Source organism: Bombina bombina, chromosome 3 (assembly GCF_027579735.1).
Source record: "Bombina bombina isolate aBomBom1 chromosome 3, aBomBom1.pri, whole genome shotgun sequence".
In the NCBI taxonomy this organism is placed as follows: domain Eukaryota; kingdom Metazoa; phylum Chordata; class Amphibia; order Anura; family Bombinatoridae; genus Bombina; species Bombina bombina.
The window spans coordinates 79,811,398-79,834,067 of record NC_069501.1 but is presented as its reverse complement, the minus strand read 5'-3'; the positions used below and the strand labels follow the sequence as shown (position 1 = coordinate 79,834,067).

At 37.4% G+C, this 22,670-nt stretch overlaps 1 protein-coding gene across 1 annotated transcript in view; it reads right to left on the bottom strand.

Moving 5' to 3' along the window:
* Positions 1 to 19,533: 19,533 nt before the first annotated feature.
* The window catches only part of GJA5 (gap junction protein alpha 5), a 103,065-nt gene continuing 99,928 nt past the window's right edge, over positions 19,534 to 22,670 (bottom strand). The window contains exon 4 of the mRNA XM_053705890.1: positions 19,534 to 21,139. Within this exon, the coding sequence (XP_053561865.1) occupies positions 20,025 to 21,119 (1,095 nt within the window). The 5' untranslated portion in view covers positions 21,120 to 21,139 and the 3' untranslated portion in view covers positions 19,534 to 20,024. The remainder of the gene's footprint in view (positions 21,140 to 22,670) is intronic.

The window sequence follows — 22,670 nt, the reverse complement described above, 5'->3', positions numbered from 1 at the left end:
GCTGCTTTCCAGACCAACAACGTACGCCATACGTCCTCAGGCATTAACTGTATTTTTTCTGAGGATGTATGGCGTACGTCCTCGGTCATTTAAAATTTAAACAAGAAATTGCATAAAAAAGTCATAAGGGCTCAAAGATATGAGGTCTCAGGTGTTAGGAAAAAAGGACTGCAAAGGGCTTAAACATACATAAATATACATGTCTAAAGATTTATATATGTGTGTGTGTATATGTATATATATATATATATATATATATAAATAAATATATATATATATATATATATATATGCATCAAAGCCCTTTGCAGTCAAGTAGCTGAAAACAGGAAGTGTTTAACCATTTGTGCCATAATTGCACAAGCTGTTTGTAAATAATTTCAGTGAGAAACCCAAAGTTTGTGAAAAAGTGAACGATTTTTTTTATTTGATCGCATTTGGCGGTGAAATGGTGGCATGAAATATACCAAAATGGGCCTAGATCAATACTTTGGGTTGTCTACTAAAACAAAATATATACATATCAAGGGATATTCAGGGATTCCTGACAGATATCAGTGTTACAATGTAACTATCGCTAATTTTGAAAAAAAGAAATGGTTTGGAAATAGCAAAGTGCTACTTATACTTATTGCCCTATAACTTGCAAAAAAAGCAAAGCACATGTAAACGAAATTTAGAAACTATTTAGCATGGGTGTTTTTTGGTAGTTGTAGATGTGTAAGAGATTTTGGGGGTCAAAGTTAGAAAAAGTGTGTGTTTTTTTACATTTTTTTCATCATATTTTATATATTTTTTTATAATAAATTATAAGATATGATGAAAATAATGGTAACTTTAGAAAGTCAATTTAATGGTGAAAAAAACGGTATATAATATGTGTTTGTATAGTAAATAAGTAAGAGCGAAATTACAGCTAAACACAAACACCGCAGAAATGTAAAAATAGCCCTGGTCCTTAAGGGAAGGAAATTGAAAAATGGCCATGTCCTTAAAGAGACACTAAACCCAATTTACTTCTTTCAAGAATACAATTATTAACAAAATTCCAATGCACTTCTTTTATCTAATTTACTTCATTCCTTAGATATCCTTTGTTGAAGAAATTGCAATGCACATGGGTGAGCCGATCACATGAGGCATCTCTATGTGCAGCAACCAATCAGCAGCTACTGAGTCTATCTAGATATGCTTTTCAGCAAAGTATATCAAGAGAACGAAGCAAGTTAGATAATAGAAGTAAATTAGAAAGTTGTTTAAAATTGCATGCTCCTTCTAAATCATGAAAGAAAAAATTTGGGTTTCATGTCCTTTTAAGGGGTTAATTAAATCCTAATAGCATGAAACAAACAGAAATAGTTGTACAATGCTGTCATTCAACTACTCTTTAAGTAATTGTTACGCATCATGGTTTATCATTTAGTAGTGAGTATTTGCAAGTGTGATATCAACAACATCATACAGTTTGTTTGTTTGTTTGTTTGTTTTTTTAAGAAAAAGATTTTATTTGTACATTCCAGTAGACAAAGATTTAGTGCAAACATTTTCTTTCTAAATAATCACACACCCTTACAGAGGCGCATACGAAGGAAACGTTGCGCTTGAAGAAAAAAAAAATATATATATATCTTCTCATTGACAAAACAAAGAACATAAAGTTTAAAAGAGCTGCAAAATAAATGTATATATTTTGTTTCCTCGTGTGACAAAGTGAGTTACAACTAATGTCAGATTTAAATATTCAACATTTTTTTTGTCAGTTTTGTTAAAGAGCTATTAAAATCATAATGAAATCTCTGTAAAATATGTAATCAAAATCAGTGCTTTATTCATGATTTTTTTGCTTGCTTTTCCTGTCATTTTCCTCTGACAATAGTGCCTTTTCCTACCCCCCCACAGAGAAGCTGAAGTACATATAGCATACTGTGGTATGCACGCTTTACCTGATCATGCTACAATGTGACTGCTTCTATCATTATATCTGACTTCTCATTGGTCATACAGTAACTAGTCTCTAAAGTAACTTATAGCTTACCTAACCGAATAACACATTTTGTTGCTTTTACAAGTGAAAAGATGTTGACACAACCTCTGCAGTGAACAAATTCAACTGAACACATTTCTACAAATGTTAATGCACAGCTATTTATTCAACTGAACATATTTCTACAAATGTTAATGCACAGCTATTTATTCAACTGAACATATTTCTACAAATGTTAATGCACAGCTACTTATTCAACTGAACACATTTCTACAAATGTTAATGCACAGCTATTTATTCAACTGAACACATTTCTACAAATGTTAATGCACAGCTACTTATTCAACTGAACACATTTCTACAAATGTTAATGCACAACTACTTATTCAACTGAACATATTTCTACAAATGTTAATGCACAGCTTCTATTTATTTGCTGAATTTAACTGGCAAAAAAAGAAGTTACTCTGGTATGTGCAAAGGTTTGCTAGTTAATAAAATATTGTTATTTTAGATAAAAAATGTGTGAAGTGCGTTACATTGAAGAAGGGAAATTCAAGTAAAAAAGGATTTGATTTAATTGGTCCTCTGCACAGTTTAAGAGACGTATTAAAATATTATTTATTTTGTCCCCTTTTGTTTCCATTCTAAAAATTGTGTGCTTTCTAGTTCCTGGTAGAAATGAACGTGCAGAATCCAGAATTAACACTTCTATATTACCCTCAGCCATTAGTTACAACTGTCCCCAACTGGCCTTAGTAGAGAAGGAAACTGGTTACGACATGGAAGCACACATTGCTTTGGACACTAAGGGCGAGATTACGAGTAGCGAGTTAACAGTTATGTGCCAGCAATAAGGGGTTTATCCTGGCTGTTTGCATGTGTCAAGTTTTCTGCTTGTATTACTAATTGAAAGTAAACGCGATCGCTTAAGCAAAATCCCGATTTACGCTAGAATGATTACCTCAGAGCTCTGATTAACTGATTCGCGAAACAAAAAAGTGTCACAAAACACATCAAAAATACATTACATACGCTCCTAATAACAACATCTAATAAAAAATATTCAAAAAAATATTGCACAAAAAAGTTATAAAGGCTCAAATATATGGGGTCTCAGACAGGCAAAGGGGTTTAACATTGAGATACATACACATATACATGTCTAAATATGGATATGTATGTAAATATAGATTTATATATAAATATATATATTTTCATTTGTGTGTACATATATATTTATATGTGTATATATGTATTTACAGACATACAAAAGAATGAAAAATCAGGAGAAGCGCTAAACAAAGCTAAAGGTACTACAATGAAAACAAAGTGAGATAAATGACTTGCTATGCAAATATGATTTAATCAGACAATCATAGAGGTACAAATCCTGCAAAGATAAAGTGCATAAATGTAAGGATATTAAAAAATCGGACGTCTCCGATATATTAAAACACAAATAAAAACAAATGACTACTGTTGCCAATATAGAACTTGTCTCTGTATTATGAGAGGAAGTCGACAATGAATAACTAAAGTCCTCAGAAGAGAAGAAAAAGAGATATCAAAGCCGGGTAAAAGTTAACCCGTTTTACCTTCAGGCGTACCGTCCGTGTGTTTGGAATCACCTCCGTGAGGCGTATGTATATCCCGTGACGTCACTGATCGGGAGATATCGTCTCTGAAGGGAAATCCTATTGGTCAGGATAACTTGACAGATGAACTATAGCGGCCGCTATATTATAGATGTAAATCCCCGCTCTTAGTGCAAAACCGCACGCAGGGTCGTAGTATATCCAGATCTCTCTTGTAGACCTTGTAGTATACGAACTTTGATGTGCAACTTGGGACCGGCTTGACTTAGGCGCGTGGCCCTTCACAATGCGGTCCTCGTGCTCTCCGTGGATAGCTGAAAAACTTGTTACTTCAACAGAGTGTTAGAGTCCTTTTAGACAATATATGAAGTGTAAGGTAGCTGTAACTTCTCATCAACGCGTTTCTCCCTCTTACAGGGCTTTCTCAAGAGGAATTAGCTCCAGTCACAGCTTCCTTTTAAACAGTCCAGACTCATACCTATTGGTCAGGTTAGATTAATTTGTCTGACAGGTGTGCTCATTACAATTGATCTATTGGCAACAGTACTGGCAACTTAAATAAAAGAGACATAGCAAGTCATTTATCTCACTTTGTTTCCATTGTAGTACCTTTAGCTTTGTTTAGCGCTTCTCCTGATTTTTCATTCTTTTGCATATCTTTTTTCCCTAACGTAAGGGACTTTAGGGTTGGAGCAGCTTGGTGCCTCTTGCGCACACTTTAACATACCTACACACACCTTTACCATAGTCCCTTGTTAGTGTTGCAGCAGAGCTCTTTTTATTTCCTAATATGGAAGATATCTTTGAGTTTAGAGAAAGCTTCTATAAAACCATGTCTGGATATAAGGAAGGGGATACTGCTATATACTCAGATTTTGAAAATCTAGATGATATAATGAGTAAATTAGAAAAATTGCTCACTAGGGAATTGAAACAAAAAACTGAAATTTTATTTTTAAACAAATACACACTTAAAGGGCTAGTACCGAAAGGGCTAGTACTAAATAAAGAATGTGCATTTCCATTAAAAGAAACATTCCAATCGGAATGGGAAGGCGTCCTTAATAAGGCCTCTTTGGATCTAATAGATATCCTTAAGAGATCTAGAAAGGATACCCTCCTAGATTTAGAAAAAGAAATTTTGGAAATAAAAGATAAACTCAAGGAAGAAAAAACAAAAGAATACAAAGAAAAACAAAAAGTAATGATTGAGAGAATAAATAGTCTGAGCAAAGACGTTTTGTAAACAAAATGGAAAAAATTAGACAGAGATACAAATAAACCCCAGACAGAATTAAATAAAAATGAAGAGATGGATATAACTACATCTCAAAACGATTGGACTACAGTCAGCTATAAAAAGAAAGATAAAAGGAATTACCCCAACCAGAGAGAGCGTGACTATAGGGATAGGAACACAAATTACTCATGGAGGCCAGATACATACAATAGACAAAATAAAGGTTACTATTATCATAATACATATAGGCATATGGATTATCGAATGAATAATTCTAGAGACGAAAACCACTATCATGATAAAAAGAAAACCATGTATAACACAAATAGACATTGGGAAAATAATCATGATAAAAAGAAAACAATGTATAACACAAATAGACATTGGGAAAATAATGATAGATGGCAAACACCTATGAATAGTAACTATAGACAGGCACATCAGCATCCTGAGACCCCTAAAATTAGAGAAAATGAAACTCATTTTTTAGGGCACAGCCCTCTAAGGGAGGGCACATCCAGAAATCTTCAAAAAGAAAATCTGGAAAATGTCTGGGTAAACAGAAAAAGACCCCTAGAGGAACAAGAGGGAGGGGAACGAGTAAAAGAGGCAAAGAGAACAAAGTAAATACAAATGGGGTGTTTAATATCAGTAGTATTCAGCTAAAAGAAGATGAAACAAGGATTTTGAGTCATGGACTCTCATTTGCACCTAGTTCTAAAATGAACAAGTTTAATACACATGTACATGTAAAAAAATTCATAAGAAATTTAACGCTTAAACGCTGTTTCCTAAAGGATCCATTAGATAGGACTAAAGAAATTGAAGTGAGACAAGAAAAATTTATCCACACAAATTTAAAGAACAAATCTACATTTAACCCCACGTTTTGCAAAGGAAGTAATTTGGAAACATTTGAGTTAATGGTACTCAGGGATCTCAAAAAAAGCCAACCCTCACAATATATTAAATCTAACATGAGTAAACAAGACCGATTAATTTTGGATGGTTTAAAGAAAAATGGTGACGTGACCATAAAGCCCGCCGACATGGGCGGCGGGATTGTAGTCATGGACACCAAATATTATAAATCTGAAGCCCTGAGACTACTTAATGATAAAAAAACCTATAAAAAATTAGAACTTAATCCTACGAACAAATTTGCAGCCAATCTGAAAAAAAATATTATAGAAGGAAAAAAATTGGGAATTCTGAATAATAAGGAGGTGGATTTCCTGGACCCTAAGTTTCCTAGGGTCCCCGGTTTTCTACTTCCTTCCAAAGATCCACAAGGACCTAAATAACCCCCCTGGAAGGCCAATCATCTCCGGAGTGGGATCTTTATCATCTAATCTTTCACAGTATGTGGATGTATTTTTGCAGAAATATGTCAGGCAACTGAACTCTTATTTAAGAGATTCAACCCAGGTTTTAAACATCCTTGACACAATTAAATGGGAGAAAGATTGGTTTTTAGTAACCTGTGACATCACCTCATTAAATACGGTGATTGATCACCATAAAGGCCTATTGGCTGTGAAAAAGTATCTAGATGCAGACCCTGATATTAAACTAGAACAAAATACCTTCCTGTTAAAAAGTATAGCCTTCATATTAAATAATAACTATTTTTCGTTTGACAGATATTTCTATCTTCAAATCGAAGGGACTGCTATGGGCACGAGGTTTGCACCAAGCTATGCCAATTTATTTGTAGGCCACTGGGAAGAAAATGTCTTCAGGGAAAGTGGCTTTGGTGCAAACCTCGTGCTCTATAGTAGATACATAGACGATATGCTGATGATCTGGAGAGGTTCTGAAATGGAGTTAAATAACATGCTAACGAATATGAACACCAACGATAAAGGCCTTAAATTCACATTTAATTACAGTCAAGAAAAAGTCACTTTTCTTGACTTAGAAATTATGGTGATAAATAACATAATTGAGACAAAAACACATTTTAAGGATGTAGACTCTAACAGCTTTATACATTCAGACAGCTGTCACCTACAACAATGGAAGGATAACATTCCGGTAGGTCAAGCCTTAAGGATAAGAAAGAACTGCTCTAGACTAATGGATTTTGAGGAACAAATAGGGACCCTTATGGAGAAATTTAAGGATAGGGGCTATGATGAGGACCTAGTCCATAATGCCACTAGTAGAGCCAGATCATCAAATAGGAAAACACTTCTTACTTATAAACAAAAAAACACCACAGATGAAAAAGATACTATTGATACACCTTTCATTACTGACTTTAGTAATGATTATGGTATTGTAAGAAAAATTCTTAATAAACACTGGCATATTCTACAAGCAGACCCTGTTATAGGGAAGAAATTGACAGATAGACCAAGACTAGTTTTTAGAAAATCAAGAAACCTAAAATAGATATTAGTACCCAGTACTTTTCAAGAAAATAAAATAAGTCAAAATACCCAATTAGACATTGCAGGAAAGAAAGTGTCAGGTTTTTTCCCCTGCTACACATGTAAGGCCTGTCAGCATAGTTATAAGAAAAACTCTCTAAAAATTCCATCTACAGGAGATCTGATCCAAATAAAAGAACTCATTAGATGCACGACAAAAGGGGTCATATATGTACTCCAATGTACGTGCAATTTAATATATTTTGGGGAAACAAAAAGGATGCTAAAGGATAGGATTAGGGAGCACCTTTTATGTATAGAGAAAAAAAGAGAAGACACCAGACTTTACAAGCATTTTAAAGAAGTACATAAAGGGCAAACAAAGGATTTAACCTTCTGGGGAATACAACATATTAAGTGCCACTGGAGAGGAGGCAACATAGATAAGTTACTATGTATAAAAGAAGCAGAATACATATACAAGTATGATACTTTATATCCAGCTGGCTTGAATTCTGAACTCGACATTTCACCCTTCGTTTTAGATTAATTCTATATCCAAAGTACGACTTCAAAACTCTCTGTTCAAATATAAAATTCTTACTTTCACTAATTTTTACTTTCATCTTTTTCACTTTTTAAGTTAAATGTCTAAATAATAGCCACATGATATAATGAAAAGATTGGATACCTCTGCAATATGGGGTGTATACATATACACTTATATAAGTTTTGAACTTAATCATAGGACTTCTTTGACATTTTAGAATTCCATAATAATGGTCACTATCTTTTAATTTATATACGATCACTTGTTTTAATGTAAGCACATGTATATAATTTCACACATCGGCAGATAACTGCAGTTATATATTCTCCATATATATATATATATATATATATATATATATATATATATATATACATTTCTCTGCAGCATGTATATGCATTTTTTTCACTCATTAATTTTTTCTATGCACATTAGTAAACATTCAGTTTTTATTTTCTAGCACCAAGTCATAAGATTGACAACACTTTAGTGAGGATGTATTGTCGTTCTCTTAAATAACCCCTTTTTTCAGTAACATTAATACTGTTCTTGGAAAGCATGTTTTTATCTAAATGGAGTTTTATATATATTTCTATCTTTCTGACTGCAGATGAATTGTTGCAAATATGCAAATATATAAATATTTATGCACATATAGATATATTCTTAATCTATATTAGTGAAAATGTTTATTTTTAGAAAAGTCCTGTGTCTCTTTTATTTAAGTTGCCAGTACTGTTGCCAATAGATCAATTGTAATGAGCACACCTGTCAAACAAATTAATCTAACCTGACCAATAGGTATGAGTCTGGACTGTTTAAAAGGAAGCTGTGACTGGAGCTAATTCATCTTGAGAAAGCCCTGTAAGAGGGAGAAACGCGTTGATGAGAAGTTACAGCTACCTTACACTTCATATTTTGTCTAAAAGGACTCTAACACTCTGTTGAAGTAACAAGTTTTTCAGCTATCCACGGAGAGCACGAGGACCGCATTGTGAAGGGCCACGGGCCTAAGTCAAGCCGGTCCCAAGTTGCACATCAAAGTCCGTACACTACAAGGTCTATAAGAGAGATCTGGATATACTACGACCCTGCGTGCGGTTTTGCACTAAGAGCGGGGATTTAAATCTATAATATAGCGGCCGCTATAGTTCATCTGTCAAGTTATCCTGACCAATAGGATTTCCCTTCAAAGACGACGCCTCCCGATCAGTGACGTCACGGGATATACATACGCCTCACGGAGGTGATTCCAAACACACGGACGGTACGCCTGAAGGTTTAAACGGGTTAACTTTTACCCGGCTTTGATATCTCTTTTTCTTCTCTTCTGAGGACTTTAGTTATTCATTGTCGACTTCCTCTCATAATACAGAGACAAGTTCTATATTGGCAACAGTAGTCATTTGTTTTTATTTGTGTTTTAATATATCGGAGACGTCCGATTTTTTAATATCCTTACATTTATGCACTTTATCTTTGCAGGATTTGTACCTCTATGATTGTCTGATTAAATCATATTTGCATAGCAAGTCATTTATCTCACTTTGTTTTCATTGTAGTACCTTTAGCTTTGTTTAGCGCTTCTCCTGATTTTTCATTCTTTTGCATATCTTTTTTCCCTAACGTGAGGGACTTTAGGGTTGGAGCAGCTTGGTGCCTCTTGCGCATACTTTAACATACCTACACACATATTTACAGACATACACATATAAACACATAAATACATATATAGATATATAAGTGTGATAGAGCCCTTTGCATTTAAGTGGAGGATAACATGTTAAAGCATATTTATGCAATATTTCTATTTTATAAAGTGTTATACTGTGTCTTTACTGTAAATATTTCACATTCCAATGTTCTGTACATAGCAGATTATGTTCTAAGTATTTGTAAATAGGTATTCCTATGTATATCTGTATATATCTATACCTATATATAATCATGTGTGTATGTATGTGTGTATATATATATATATGTATATCAATAGGTATAAATATATATTTGTGCAAAAAAAACATCAGCTATATATAGAAATATGCATTTATGAATAAATAGAATATATTCTTCTATGTGAAGAACACTGGGTTGTGAAATTTTTATATTTTTGCGCCATTGACTTCTATGGGGGAATAAGTTAGTCTTTTTCCGCACGTCGAGGTAACAAGCAAGTGAAAACAGTTTACCTTGCATTCATAATACGAGCGCAACCTGACGCGCACAAAAAGCTTACTTTTAGAGCAGTTAACGCTCAAGCGGGAGTGTTAAATAGCGTTCCACTTGTAGTCTAGCCCTTAAATGTTATACTATTACTTTAATACATTGTTTTACTTAGCATATGTTTAGTGTCTGCTTAAATTGTTTATCAAGTGAATACATGCTTTGCTGATAAAAAATATTGTATTGTGTTTATATCAGGAAATGTTAGTAAAGGTTAAAGGGATATGAAACCCAAATTTTTTTTCCTTCATGATTCAGATAGAGCATGCAAGTTTAAGCAACTTTCTAATTTACTCCTATTATCAATTTTTCTTCGTTCTTTTGGTATCTTTATTTAAAAAGCAGCAATGTAAGCTTACAGTTAGCCACCAATTAGCAAGCGCTATCCAGATTCTGAACTAAAAATAGGATGGCTCCTAAGCTTACATTCTTGCTTTTTCAAATAAAGATACCAAGAGAACGAAGAAAAATTCATAATAGAAGTAGATTGTAAAAATTTTTAAAATGACAAGCTCTATCTGAATCACAAAATAAATATTTTGGGTTGGATTTCCCATTAATGAGGAATATAACAATTGCAAGAATATAAGAATCAATGTTATGCAAGGAACACTGAAATAATATTTATGGTATCTGCATTTGGCAGTTTCGTTCACTGCCGAATGCGGAAATAGGAGGCTGCTCTCAATATTTGGCTCTTTTCGGAGCCGAATATCCTCTTGTGTAAGTAACAAACACTTAGGTCTGGATTTGCACAGATCTTAGTGTTTCACCTGCACAAGAGGATATTCAGCTCTAAAAAGAGCAGTGAACAAAACTGCAGAATAAGCATCCCTAATAACTATGATGATGCTTTTGGGGGGCAAATATTGATGCAAGTGAGATTAATTAAAAGGACAGTCTACTCCAGAATTGTTATAGATAATCCCTTTATTACCCATTTCCTAGTTTTGCATAACCAACATGGTATCTAAGCCTCTGCAGAATGCCCCCTTATCTCAGTGCTTTTGACAGACTTGCATTTTAGCCTTTCAGTGCTGACTTAATAAATAACTCCATGGGAGTGAGCACAATATTATCTATATGGAACACATGGACTAGCATTGTCTGGCTGTGAAAAACTGTAAAAATGCACTGAGACAAGAGGCGGTCTTTAAGGCCTTAGAAATGAGCATATGAGCCTACCTAGGTTCCCAGAAGCAGAATTTTTTTTCACTTTCTGCGATGACATTTTTTTTAGTCAAAAATTTTCTACAGGTTATTTTGAAATTTAGTATAATTTTAAATTAGGTAGTTATACTAAAGTACCAGTTCAATTGCAATATACTGATTAACTGGAGAATAAAGCAAGTTGTATATATTATATTGCAGCACAGTGGCGTCACTAGGGTTGGTGTCACCCGGTGCGGTAAGTCATGGTGTCACCCCCCCCCCCCCCCCAGAAAGCAGACACACACAAAAACACAGGCAAACACACATACAAACACTCAGACACACTTAAAAACATACTCAGATGCCCACACAAACACTCGGAAACACACTCAGACACACACACACAAAAACACTGAGACACACAAAAACTCAGACACACACATACAAAATATGTAAACTGCACTGCATTAATTATGAAGCTCATGCCTAGAGCTGCTCCCTGGCTCAGCAGAACATCAAATGAAAGATAAACAGAGCACTCTAAAATAAATCACTGAAGAAAAGGTTTAGGCGCACAAACTATGAAAATTCTGCTCTCTGACTCTGTTCCAAGTCTGTCAGTGCACAGCCCTGGGCCGCATGTCACTGAGCAGTGAGCACAGATAGGCAGGCAGGTTTAGGCTAGCAGCGCAACTTTGCAAGCCCCACGGCACACCCACAACATTCATAGTGAAATTGGGCAGGGGAGGAGCAAAGTACAAACAAGCAAAAGCAGCCGGGAAAACTATTTGTTGAAATTGCAGAACTGGCTCAAGGGGCAAAAAAATTGTGTCCAGTCCCAGTCCCACTAATGTTCACAAATGCCAGCCTCTAATAAAATAATCTATGCATCTCAACATTGTATTTCTTTGAATTTCAATAAAATAAAAAAAATAAAAAAATTTTTTTTTTTTTGGTGTCACCCCCTGGAGGGTGTCACCCGGGTGCGGCCCGCCCCCCCCTAGTGATGCCACTGTTGCAGCAGTTAAAGAGTCGGTCTTCAATCAATGTACTGCTTCTTTGCAGTGCTACCCTGTATTTGACCATTCTCTTTAAATGGTGCTTCACTGTGGCTGCACTGTGTTAAGGAAATTCTACACAATGCAGCCAGAGCAAAGTGCTGTTTAAATAGAACAGCCTGTTTTGGAATAGCGCTGCAAAGCGAAAGTGCTAACTTAGCTAAACCTACCTAGGTTTAGCTATCAACAAAGAATACTAAAAGAACAAAACAAATTTGATGATAAAAGTACATTGGAAAGCTGTTTAACTTTCATGATTCAGATAGGGCATGCAATTTTAATTTTGACTAGACTGTTCCGTTAAATTACAGGAAAAGGGGGCAAAATAAATAATTCAAGTGTTTTCAAAGTTGTTTCACTACAAAAAATTAAACACTTTATATTAAAATCTCAAAAGTGTTTACCATCCCTTTAATTAAAAAAATAACACAGAGAGAACTTTTAATTGTAAGTTTTTCTTGATTTCACATTCTGCTTTTCAACATATTACAGTTTTATTACCATAGCAAAATAACCTGAACACTGATATAAAGAAACCTGCTTTATGACCTTCTTTAAATACCTTCATATACATTATATATTATAAAAATATTATAAACTTTACGCTGCTTTGTCATTTGAATCTATTTCACAAAGTCATCATAAATCGAGTAAACTACTAAAGGGCCAGATTACGAATGGTGCATTAACTGTTGCGCACAAGCTATATCGGGTTTATTGTGGCTGTTTGCACACTTCGGAAGTAGCGTGCATACTACAAGTAGAAAGTAAATGCGTTTGCTTGTGCGCAATGGAATTTAATGTGTCAGGATAGTGTCACCTCAGAGCTCTGGTTAACTGTTACGCTTGAGTAAAAAGTTGCACAAAATACATTAAAAAGTAAATTTACCCTCTTAACACTAGCAAAAATTATTTAAACAAGAAATTGCATAAAAAAAGTCGTAAAGGCTCAAAGATATGAGGTCTCAGGTGTTAGGAAAAAAGGACTGCAAAGGGCTTAAACATACATAAATATACATGTCTAAAGATTTATATATGTGTGTGTGTATGTATATATATATATATATATATATATGCATCAAAGCCCTTTGCAGTCAAGTAGCTGAAAACAGGAAGTGTTTAACTGTGTATATAATTTAAATATTTTGCATTCCAATGTTCTTCACTTAGGGGAATATGTTCTAAGTTTTTGTAAATAGATATTCCTATATATATCTGTATATATCTATACCTATTTATAACAATCTAGATATATATGTATAGATATATATTTCCATCTAATACGAGGAGAGTCCACGGCTTCATTCATTACTTGTGGGAAATACAGAACCTGGCCACCAGGAGGAGGCAAAGACACCCCAGCCAAAGGCTTAAATACCTCCCCCACTCCCCTCATCCCCCAGTCATTCTTTGCCTTTCATCACAGAAGGATGATTTTGGAGTAGTCTCTTATGGAGGGTAGTACTCTTCGGAATGGGACTGAAGTTTTAAGTAGTCTTGTCAGCCTCTCAGTGAGAGCATTGACGAATGTTACGTTCTGGGGATGCAGGGAGAGTCTTTCTGCGAAACCATCCAGACTCGTATTAACAGCTCCTTAAGCAATCAGTGTTGACGAGTTTCACTGCCTGCTTCTTTACTCAAGTCCATGTCAAGAGCGATTCTACACACTGTCAAACTTGAGAGGCCATGTTCCTGTTCCACGGCGTTGATTCTGGTAAGATTGTTTCATTTTTTATATCTGTAATGATAACGCAAGAAGACAGGGTCACAGTGTGACTCCTTTATCTGTATAGAATCAAGGGTTAATATCTCCAGGAGGTTATTATTGAACAGGGGGGGATGTATACATGATTGTTTTTATTGTGTTTTTGCTGCAACATGTGTAAGATGTGGCTCTGGCAATGTGGAACAGTCAGGTTTTTTCATTCCTTGATTACTGTGCAGCCTGTTTAGTTGGCACACTTTTTTTCCTGGCTGCGAGGGCCGTCCTGTACGGTTCTTCATGTTGTGGCCTCTTTCCCTTCCTTTTCTTGACCATTGCAGGAGATGAAAAATAGTTTCTCTTTGGGCCTAGGTCATAGGAGGTGGTGAGTGCCCCGGCCATTGGAAGTCTAAAGGTGCCATTTACTGTTTTTCTGTAGTCCTTATTAAAGCGCAAGCTATGGAGGACTCTGATATGTTAGAGGGTACTCCCTCTTTACCTAAATCTAATACCTGTGTTTATTGTGAGGAGGTTTCGGTATACCCGCCTGCTCAACTATGTTCCACATGCCTCGTTAAAATAGTGATATCTAAAAGAAATAAGATGTTTAGTACCACTGAGTCGTCCACCTCTGAGGGAGGGGCCACGTGGCCGCCCAATTTTGCTGAACAATTACAAACTGCGGTATCTGCGGTCATTAGTGCTTTACTTCGTCAGGCCAAGCGCAAACAAAAGGTTAAACATTACTATCCTTCTCAGGTGTCATCTACTCCATTGGATGTATCTGAGACTAGATTATCCGCTGATGCTGAGGATTCTGATACTTCGGAGGACTCTCTCTCTCTGGGTCAGAATCTGCGGCCTCTAAACCTCCGGCTGTGGAGGAACCAGACTTTAGGTTTAGGATGGAGAACTTACGCTTTTTGTTAAGAGGTGTTAGCGACTCTAGAGGTTCCGTAACCAAACTTACTGGAGGAACCTTCTATTGATAAAGTTTATGAGGACAGGGTAGTGCCCCAAACTTTCCCGGTTCCCGTAAAGATGGCGAATATTAATAAAAATGAGTGGGAAAGACTTGGTTTGTCTTTCTCCCCTTCTTCTTCGTTTAAAAAAATTGTTCCCGGTTCCAGATTCTCAGCTAGAATTGTGGGGATCTGTCCCTAAAGTGGATGGAGCTATCTCCATGCTCGCTAAACTCACCACTATCCCGCTTGAGGATAGTTTGTTGTTTAAGGAACCCATGGATAAGAAATTAGAGACCCTGTTAAGAAAAATGTTTCAGCACACAGGGGTTCGTTTTTCAACCTGCAGCCGCGGTTGCGGCGGCCACTACCTATTGGTGTGACTCTCTGTCAGAAATGATCGAGGTGGAGACTCCCTTCGTTGAAATACATGAAAGAATTTAGGACCTGAGGGTAGCTAATTAGTTTATTTGTGATGCTAATATGCAGATTATTCGCTTGAATGCCAAGACATCAGGCCTTTCTGTGCTGGCCCGGAGGGCCCTGTGGTTGAAGTCGTGGTCTGCTGACATGACATTCAAATCTAGATTGCTTTACCTTCCGTTTAAAGGAAAGATTCTTTTCAGTCCAGGCTTGGACTCGATTATATCCACGGTCACGGGGCAAGGGTACCTTACTACCACAGGATAAGAAGAACAAAATGAAGGGTCCTAATTTTTGTCCATTTCGTTTGGACAAGTCCCAACGACAGCAACCTGCCGCGAAAACCAAGCAGTCCAAGGGATCTTGAAAACCCTCTCAGTCTTGGAATAAAACCAAGCAGAGCAAGAAGCCCACAGAGACAAAATCGTCATGAAGGGGCGACCCCCAATCCATCTCTGGATCTCATAGGGGCAGATTCTCTTTTTTTCGCGGAGGTCTGGTTAAGAGATGTACAGGATCCTTGGGATCTGGAAGTTGTTACCCAGGGTTACAGGATAGGTTTCAAAACTCATCCTCCCAGGGGCAGATTCCTCTTGTCAAATCTCTGTGTGAGGGATCTCTCCTCTCTAGGAGTAATTGTACCGGTACCTCTAGCAGAAAGGGGTCTAGGGTACTATTCAAACCTTTTTGTGGTACCAAAGAAAGAGGGCACATTTCACTGATTCTAGACCTAAAGTGCTTAAACAAGTTTCTATCGGTTCCATCGTTCAAGATGGAGACGATAAGGTCTATACTGCCCCTAGTTCAAGAGGGTCAGTGTATGACTATGATAGACTTGAAGGACGCTTACCTTCATGTGCCAATACACAAGGATCACTTCAGGTTCTTAAAGTTCGCCTTTCTGGATCAGCACTTTTTCACAAAGGTTCTGGGAGCGCTATTCACAGTGGCAAGATCCAGAGGGATAGCAGTGGGTCCTTATCTGGATGACATCCTGGTTAAGGCTCTGTCCTGCCAGCTGGCAGAGGACCACTCAAGTGCTCTACTCCTTCTTCTGCAATCTCATGGATGGATGGTAAACTCAGGAAAGAGTTCTCTGGTTCCCAGTACCAGAGTGGAGTTACTGGGCACGATAATAGACTCCATTGCCATGAAGATATTCCTAACAGACAAGAGACGTTGCAAGATTGTCTCCAGCTGTCTTGCCCTTCAATCCTCCTCAAGGCCATCAGTGGCCCTGTGCATGGAGGTGATTGGGCTCATGGTATTCACTATAGATGTCATTGCATTCGCCAGATTCCACCTCCGGCCTCTTCAGCTGTGTATGCTGAGGCAGCAGAATGGCGATCATTCAGACCTGTCCCAACTGATCTCTCTGGACAACGGGTCGAGGGAGTCTCTCTCTTGGTTACTCTGTCCAGACCAGCCGTCCAGACATCCTTCCCCAGACCATCTTGGGAGATTGTGACTATGGAGGCGAGTCTCTCAGGTTGGGGAGCGGTTTGGGGTGCCAGGAAGGAGTCTCTTCTCCCGATCAAAATCTTGGAATTTCGGGCGATCTTCAATGTTCTGGAGGCTTGGCCTCTCCTGGGTCCATCCAAGTTCATTATATGCCAGTCGGACAACATTACCTTAGTAGCCTACATCAACCGCCGGGGAGAATGAGAAGCTCCCTGTCCATGAGGGAAGTATCTTGGATTCTGGAGTGGGCGGAAGCCCACGAATGCTCGCTATTAGTGATCCACATCCCGGGTGTGGACAACTGGCAAGTGTACTTTCTCAGCAGACAATCTTTTCATCTGTGGGAATGGTCTCTTCACCCTGAAGTGTTTGAGGAGATTTGCAACAGTTGGGGAACTCTGGAGATAGATCTCATGGCATCCAGACTCAACTTCAAGTTACCCAGATATGGAACCCCCAGGCAGAACTGGTAGATGCCTTAGCAGTGCCTTGGGGATTCAACCTAGTGTACATATTTCCACTGTTACCACTTCTACCTCATGTAGTCGCACGCATCAAACAGAAGCAAGCGTCAACTATTCTAATTGCTCCATCGTGGCCTCAGAGGACATGGTTTGCGGATCTAGTGGGGATGTCATCGTTCCCCTCCATGGAGGTTGCCCTGTTGCAGGGATCTGTTGGTACAGGGCCCCTTTGTGCATCAGAATCTAGATTCTCTGAGGCTGACTGCGTGGAGATTGAACATTTAGTCTTAGCCAGAAGGGTTTTTTTCTGAGAGGGTGATTGATTGATACTCTCATTTAAGCCAGAAAGCCGGTCACCTGTCACATCTATCATAAAGTGTGGAGGACCTACTTACTCTGGTGTGAATCTCGTGGATATTCCTGGCATAAGGTAAGGGTATCCAGAATTCTTTACTTTCTCCAGGACGATCTGGAGAAGGGACTTGCCGCAAGTTCCTTAAGGGGACAGATTTCGGCTCTATCTGTGCTGTTACATAGTTTGAATTTGGTTCTGAAGGTTTTGCAGGGGCCTCCGTTCGAGCCTATGCATTCTCTTGACATTAAGACTCTGCACGCAGAGTGTCTCAATTATCGGCCTTGCAATGTGAGCCTCCTTACCTAGTTTTCCATGCAGATAAGGCTGTCCTTCGCACTAGACTGGGATTTCTCCCTATGGTGGTGTCTGATCGCAATATTAATCAGGAGATTGTGGTTCCTTCCTTGCGTCCTAAACTTTCTACTTCATAACTTGGATGTGGTTCGAGCTTTGAAATTCTATCTTCAGGCTACGAAGGATTTCAGACAAACTTCAGCTTTGTTTGTTGTCTATTCGGGGAAACGCAAGGGGCAGAAGGCTTCTTCTACTTCCCTATCATTTTGGCTGAGGAGCATGATTCGTTTGGCTTATGAGACAGCGGGACATAAGCCTCCTCAGAGGATTACGGCTCACTCAACTAGAACAGATTTGTAAGGCAGCTACCTGGTCCTTACAAACTTTTGCAAAGTTTTACAAATTTGACATTTTTGCTTCGGCTGAAGCAACTTTTGGGAGAAAGGTTTTGCAGGCTGTGGCCATACATGACTAAGAGCCTTTTTAGGCTTGAAACATTGTATGTTTGTTGCTGAGGACCCTGTGTGAAAATAAAGGTTCTTTTAAAGAATTTTGGAGGCTGGAATATTCTTTGTTTCCAGGCTGTGGTGCCCTCAGAATAGGGTCCGCCTCCTTTTTACCCTCCCGTTTTTCATTCAGTGTCCTCTAGAGCTTGGGTATTTGTTTCCCACAAGTAATGAATGAAGCCGTGGACTCTCCTCGTATTAGATGGAAAACATAAATTATGCTTACCTGATAATTTCATTTCCAACGTTATGAGGAGAGTCCATGGCTCCCGCCCGGTTCTCCGTTGGGCAGACCTAAAAATTTTTTTATTTTTTTTTCTGGCACCTTTTATACCCTGATATTTCTCCTACTGTTCCTTGTATTGATACATAGGCAACATTGCTGATGCCACATTGTGTCTATGATGACAATTGTAATGGTGCCATCTTGGCTCCAATAATATGGAAACTCTAGTATTGCTTCTGGGTAGAAATTTTAGTAGTGAACCAACAATTACTCTGATCTAAATCACAATTGAGAAATACTAGATATCTGGAGCATAATATTTATATAAATTCTATGTCACTCTATTTCATGGGCTCCTTATCATTAAACAGACTAGTTATATAGCACACACTGTTTTATATGAGTTCCTACATATTCTCTTTCAGTAATACCAGAGGGCATTTCCGGATCAGTATTATTCAACCCACAATCTGATCAGATAAATTAGACCCAGAAATGTGTGCTATTATTACTTACTGTAATAAAGTTGTATGCACCGATTTTAGCCAAAAGAGCACCAAAGTTATAATGGAACAGAATCCCTTCCTTTTTTTTTAATGTTTAGAATGAACATTCAAAATATAAAAGAAATGTTAAAATCACAGTTACATAATCCTGTTGTATTATCATTAATTCATAAAGTGCCAACATTTTGTACAGTACAGAAGACTTTGGGGTAATATTTTCATTTTTATTTTCTTTTGTCCTAGTTACCCCAGAAAATAAGCAACATATTTTCTCTATAATTTGTATATATTTTCACATGTACGGGTTTCTGTTACCAAGTAATCTGTTCTAGCACTTCCATTAACTACATTGTGATAACGCAACTAGAATATATTTGCTTTTATGTATTTCCTGGAATTAAGATTATGCGCTATCCTAGACCGTTATTAAAAATAAGAACAATTTCAACTTGAAATATAGTCATTATTTTAATTCCTAAATGCTACTTAAACACCATTGTCCATTCATTGCTTTCGAAAAAAAGATTTTAAGGCACAAGGTTCAGAATTTAATTGGATTTACATTTACAATTTAGTCCCTAATACTATTTCGGTAGAACAGGTGCTCATAAAAGGTTAATTATGATCTACCATTAAATTGCTAAGAGTTAACCAGTATGTCATAAGATTGCTGTATGATTTAATCATTTTGCACCACAACAATGACATCTAGTGAAAATAAAGTTTCTTTGCAGGGGTAAACTTGTCATATAGCACAGGATTATTAAAATCGTATACAATACCTGTGAATTCACATTTCCATAAGTTTGGCACTTATACAAGAAGATCACACAAAAAAAGTACATCCCATTTTATGGGTACCCCTGACCTAGAACAATGTTGTAGATGCCAGTTTATACTGGTAAAGTTGCTTTTAATTAAATAAGAAAGGTCCTTATAATGCTGATCAAACAGCTAAGTCATCTGATCTAGTTTTGCTGCTTGCACGGCTAGTCTTACTTAAGCGACGGTTGCCATGACAATAGCCATTTGAAACAAGGTGTGGTGTAGAGCTGTTGGACACTGGAGCACTTTGTGTATAGTTTATATGGATGAATTGACCTTCTCCAATATCGTCTTTACTATGAACCCTTTCCGTGGCAAAATTGGCTGTGTTTTGCTGGGAAGCTAGCGTATTGCTAAAAGGATTGTTGAATTTATCACTGGTACTATTTAAACACTGGTTAAAGTCTGGAGGCGGAGTGCAGCTTTGGGATCTGTGTTCTGGTTCTATTGTTGCTACTCTGAGGGCCTTTGGATTGTGTGAAGAAGAAGACATTTTTTCCTTTATCTTTTTCCATATCAAGTAGTAGAGTTCAACAAGGCTTAGAAAGAGTGATAAGCCTGCCACAGCCAGCATAAATACTATAAAAACATTTTTCTCTGTTGGTCTGGAAACATAACAGTTCACTGGATGTGGGCATGGAGGCCTGTGGCATGTGTAAAGGGTATCTAAAAAGATCCCATACAGCATGTACTGTCCAACTATAAAAGCTACTTCCAGCACTGTACGAATCAAAACACTAAAAACATACGTGTACAGTAAATTTCCCTGCAGTCTGATCCTCCCACTCAGCTCATCCCTGTATTGAAGTTCTACTTTTTCTACTGCTACGTCTTGTTGGTGATAAGAGGAATCGCTGTTGATGTTCTGCTTTGCTTTTGCCTCTTCTTCTTTGTGTTTCTTCTTTTCCTCCATGCGTACTGTGTGCATAGCATGTCCCATGTAAAGTAAGGATGGGGTGGAGACAAATATAATCTGGAGGACCCAATATCTGATATGTGAGATGGGAAAGGCTTTGTCATAGCAGACATTTTCACAACCAGGCTGAGTGGTGTCACACATGAAATCAGACTGCTCATCCCCCCATGAGGACTCTGCTGCGGTGCCCAACACCAGCATGCGGAAGATGAACAGTATGGTCAGCCATACTTTGCCCACCACTGTGGAATGTTTCTGAACCTCTTCTAAGAATTCTCCAAGGAAAGTCCAGTCACCCATGTCTGTTTATCTAGACCAATCTGTAAGAGAGTGCAAACATTCTATTAATCTGTACACAAGTCCCGTAGTGCCAAACAATATATATTAATATATAAAAAAGGTTGACAATCATAAATGTATTAATGGTTAAATGCCCTTTACCTGATTGTTTTACCTAACATGAAAGCTGGAAGCAGTTGGATTTATTAATCGCCATAATAGGGGATCTGCATTAAATATACATTTCATTGATTTATATTTTAACATTAAATTTAAACTAATACAACCGTTTCACTTGTGTACTAATGCTCAGGGACTCATAGGTTCTTCCTTCTAATGTTAAAGGGCGATAGGCGCAAATGCACATTGTACCTATCAGCCAATGAGTATTATCAGGATGTACACAACCAAATACTACTGTATTCATTTAAATAGCCTTTACTCTACATCTTTCCTGCAAAAATAAATAGAATTGTATAAGTACAATGTACCTTTAACTTATAACCAGAGAGCATGGGGCAGAACAAAAAAGAATGATAGGGGTGGATGGTAGAGGACAAGTTTTAAAAGGGCTTGGGAGTGGGAGGAAAATGGGAGAGGATAGTAATAGAGGAGATGAAGAAATGATGGTAAACAATGAAAAGTACACATAAAACAAGGAGGATTGCAGAATACTGGTAGTGTATTATTGACTCAACCTACCACAGAATTCCCAATAATCCCTTAAATAAAGCAACAGCCCACACTGGGAGCTATATGCCTCGGCCAATCCTTCCTCTAGTTATCTCTTTGTTTCTTTTTAAGTAAGCAGGGACATCCGAAATGTCACAGAATCCCCTAAACCCATCCAGGTCATCTAAACCTAGGACCATTGAGACCTAGAAACCAAAACCTGTACCCACAAACCTTGTTTCTGCACCAAAACTGCATCCCTGGACAGTTTCCATTCCTAACGTCCAGTCAACATCTACCATTCTGCTGGCAGACCCTGATCTGAATTTGGGAAAGATGATTTTGAATATTTGAAAATTGTTATGAGCCAGAAATGTCAGATTTTCCTAGTTTCTGGAACATGTAAAGCTTAGGAGCTGGCCCATTTTAGGTTCAGCACCCTGGATAGAGCTTGCTTATTGGTGCAATAAGCAAGCATAACTCAGGTTCTGAACCAAATATGGGCCGGCTCCTAAGCTTTACATTCCTGCTTTTTAAATAAAGATAGCAAGAGAACAAAGAACAATTGATAATAGGAGTAAATTAGAAAGTTGCTTAAAATTGCTTGCTCTATCTGAATCATGGAAAAAAAATTGGGTTTAGTGTCCCTTTAACCTTTGGATTTTTCTTCATAAATCCATAAGTTTTCGCTTTGTGATGTTGAACTTTAGATCCCAGTTATTATTATTTTTATTATCGGTTATTTGTAGAGCGCCAACAGATTCCACAGCGCTAGTAATTTGTCTAATCCTGAATTGTTTTGATATCATGTACCCTTTACTGATATCACTGATAAATGTTATACACAACAGGTCACACGAACTGAGGAACATCACTAGTAAGTGCCCACTGTGCTGAATG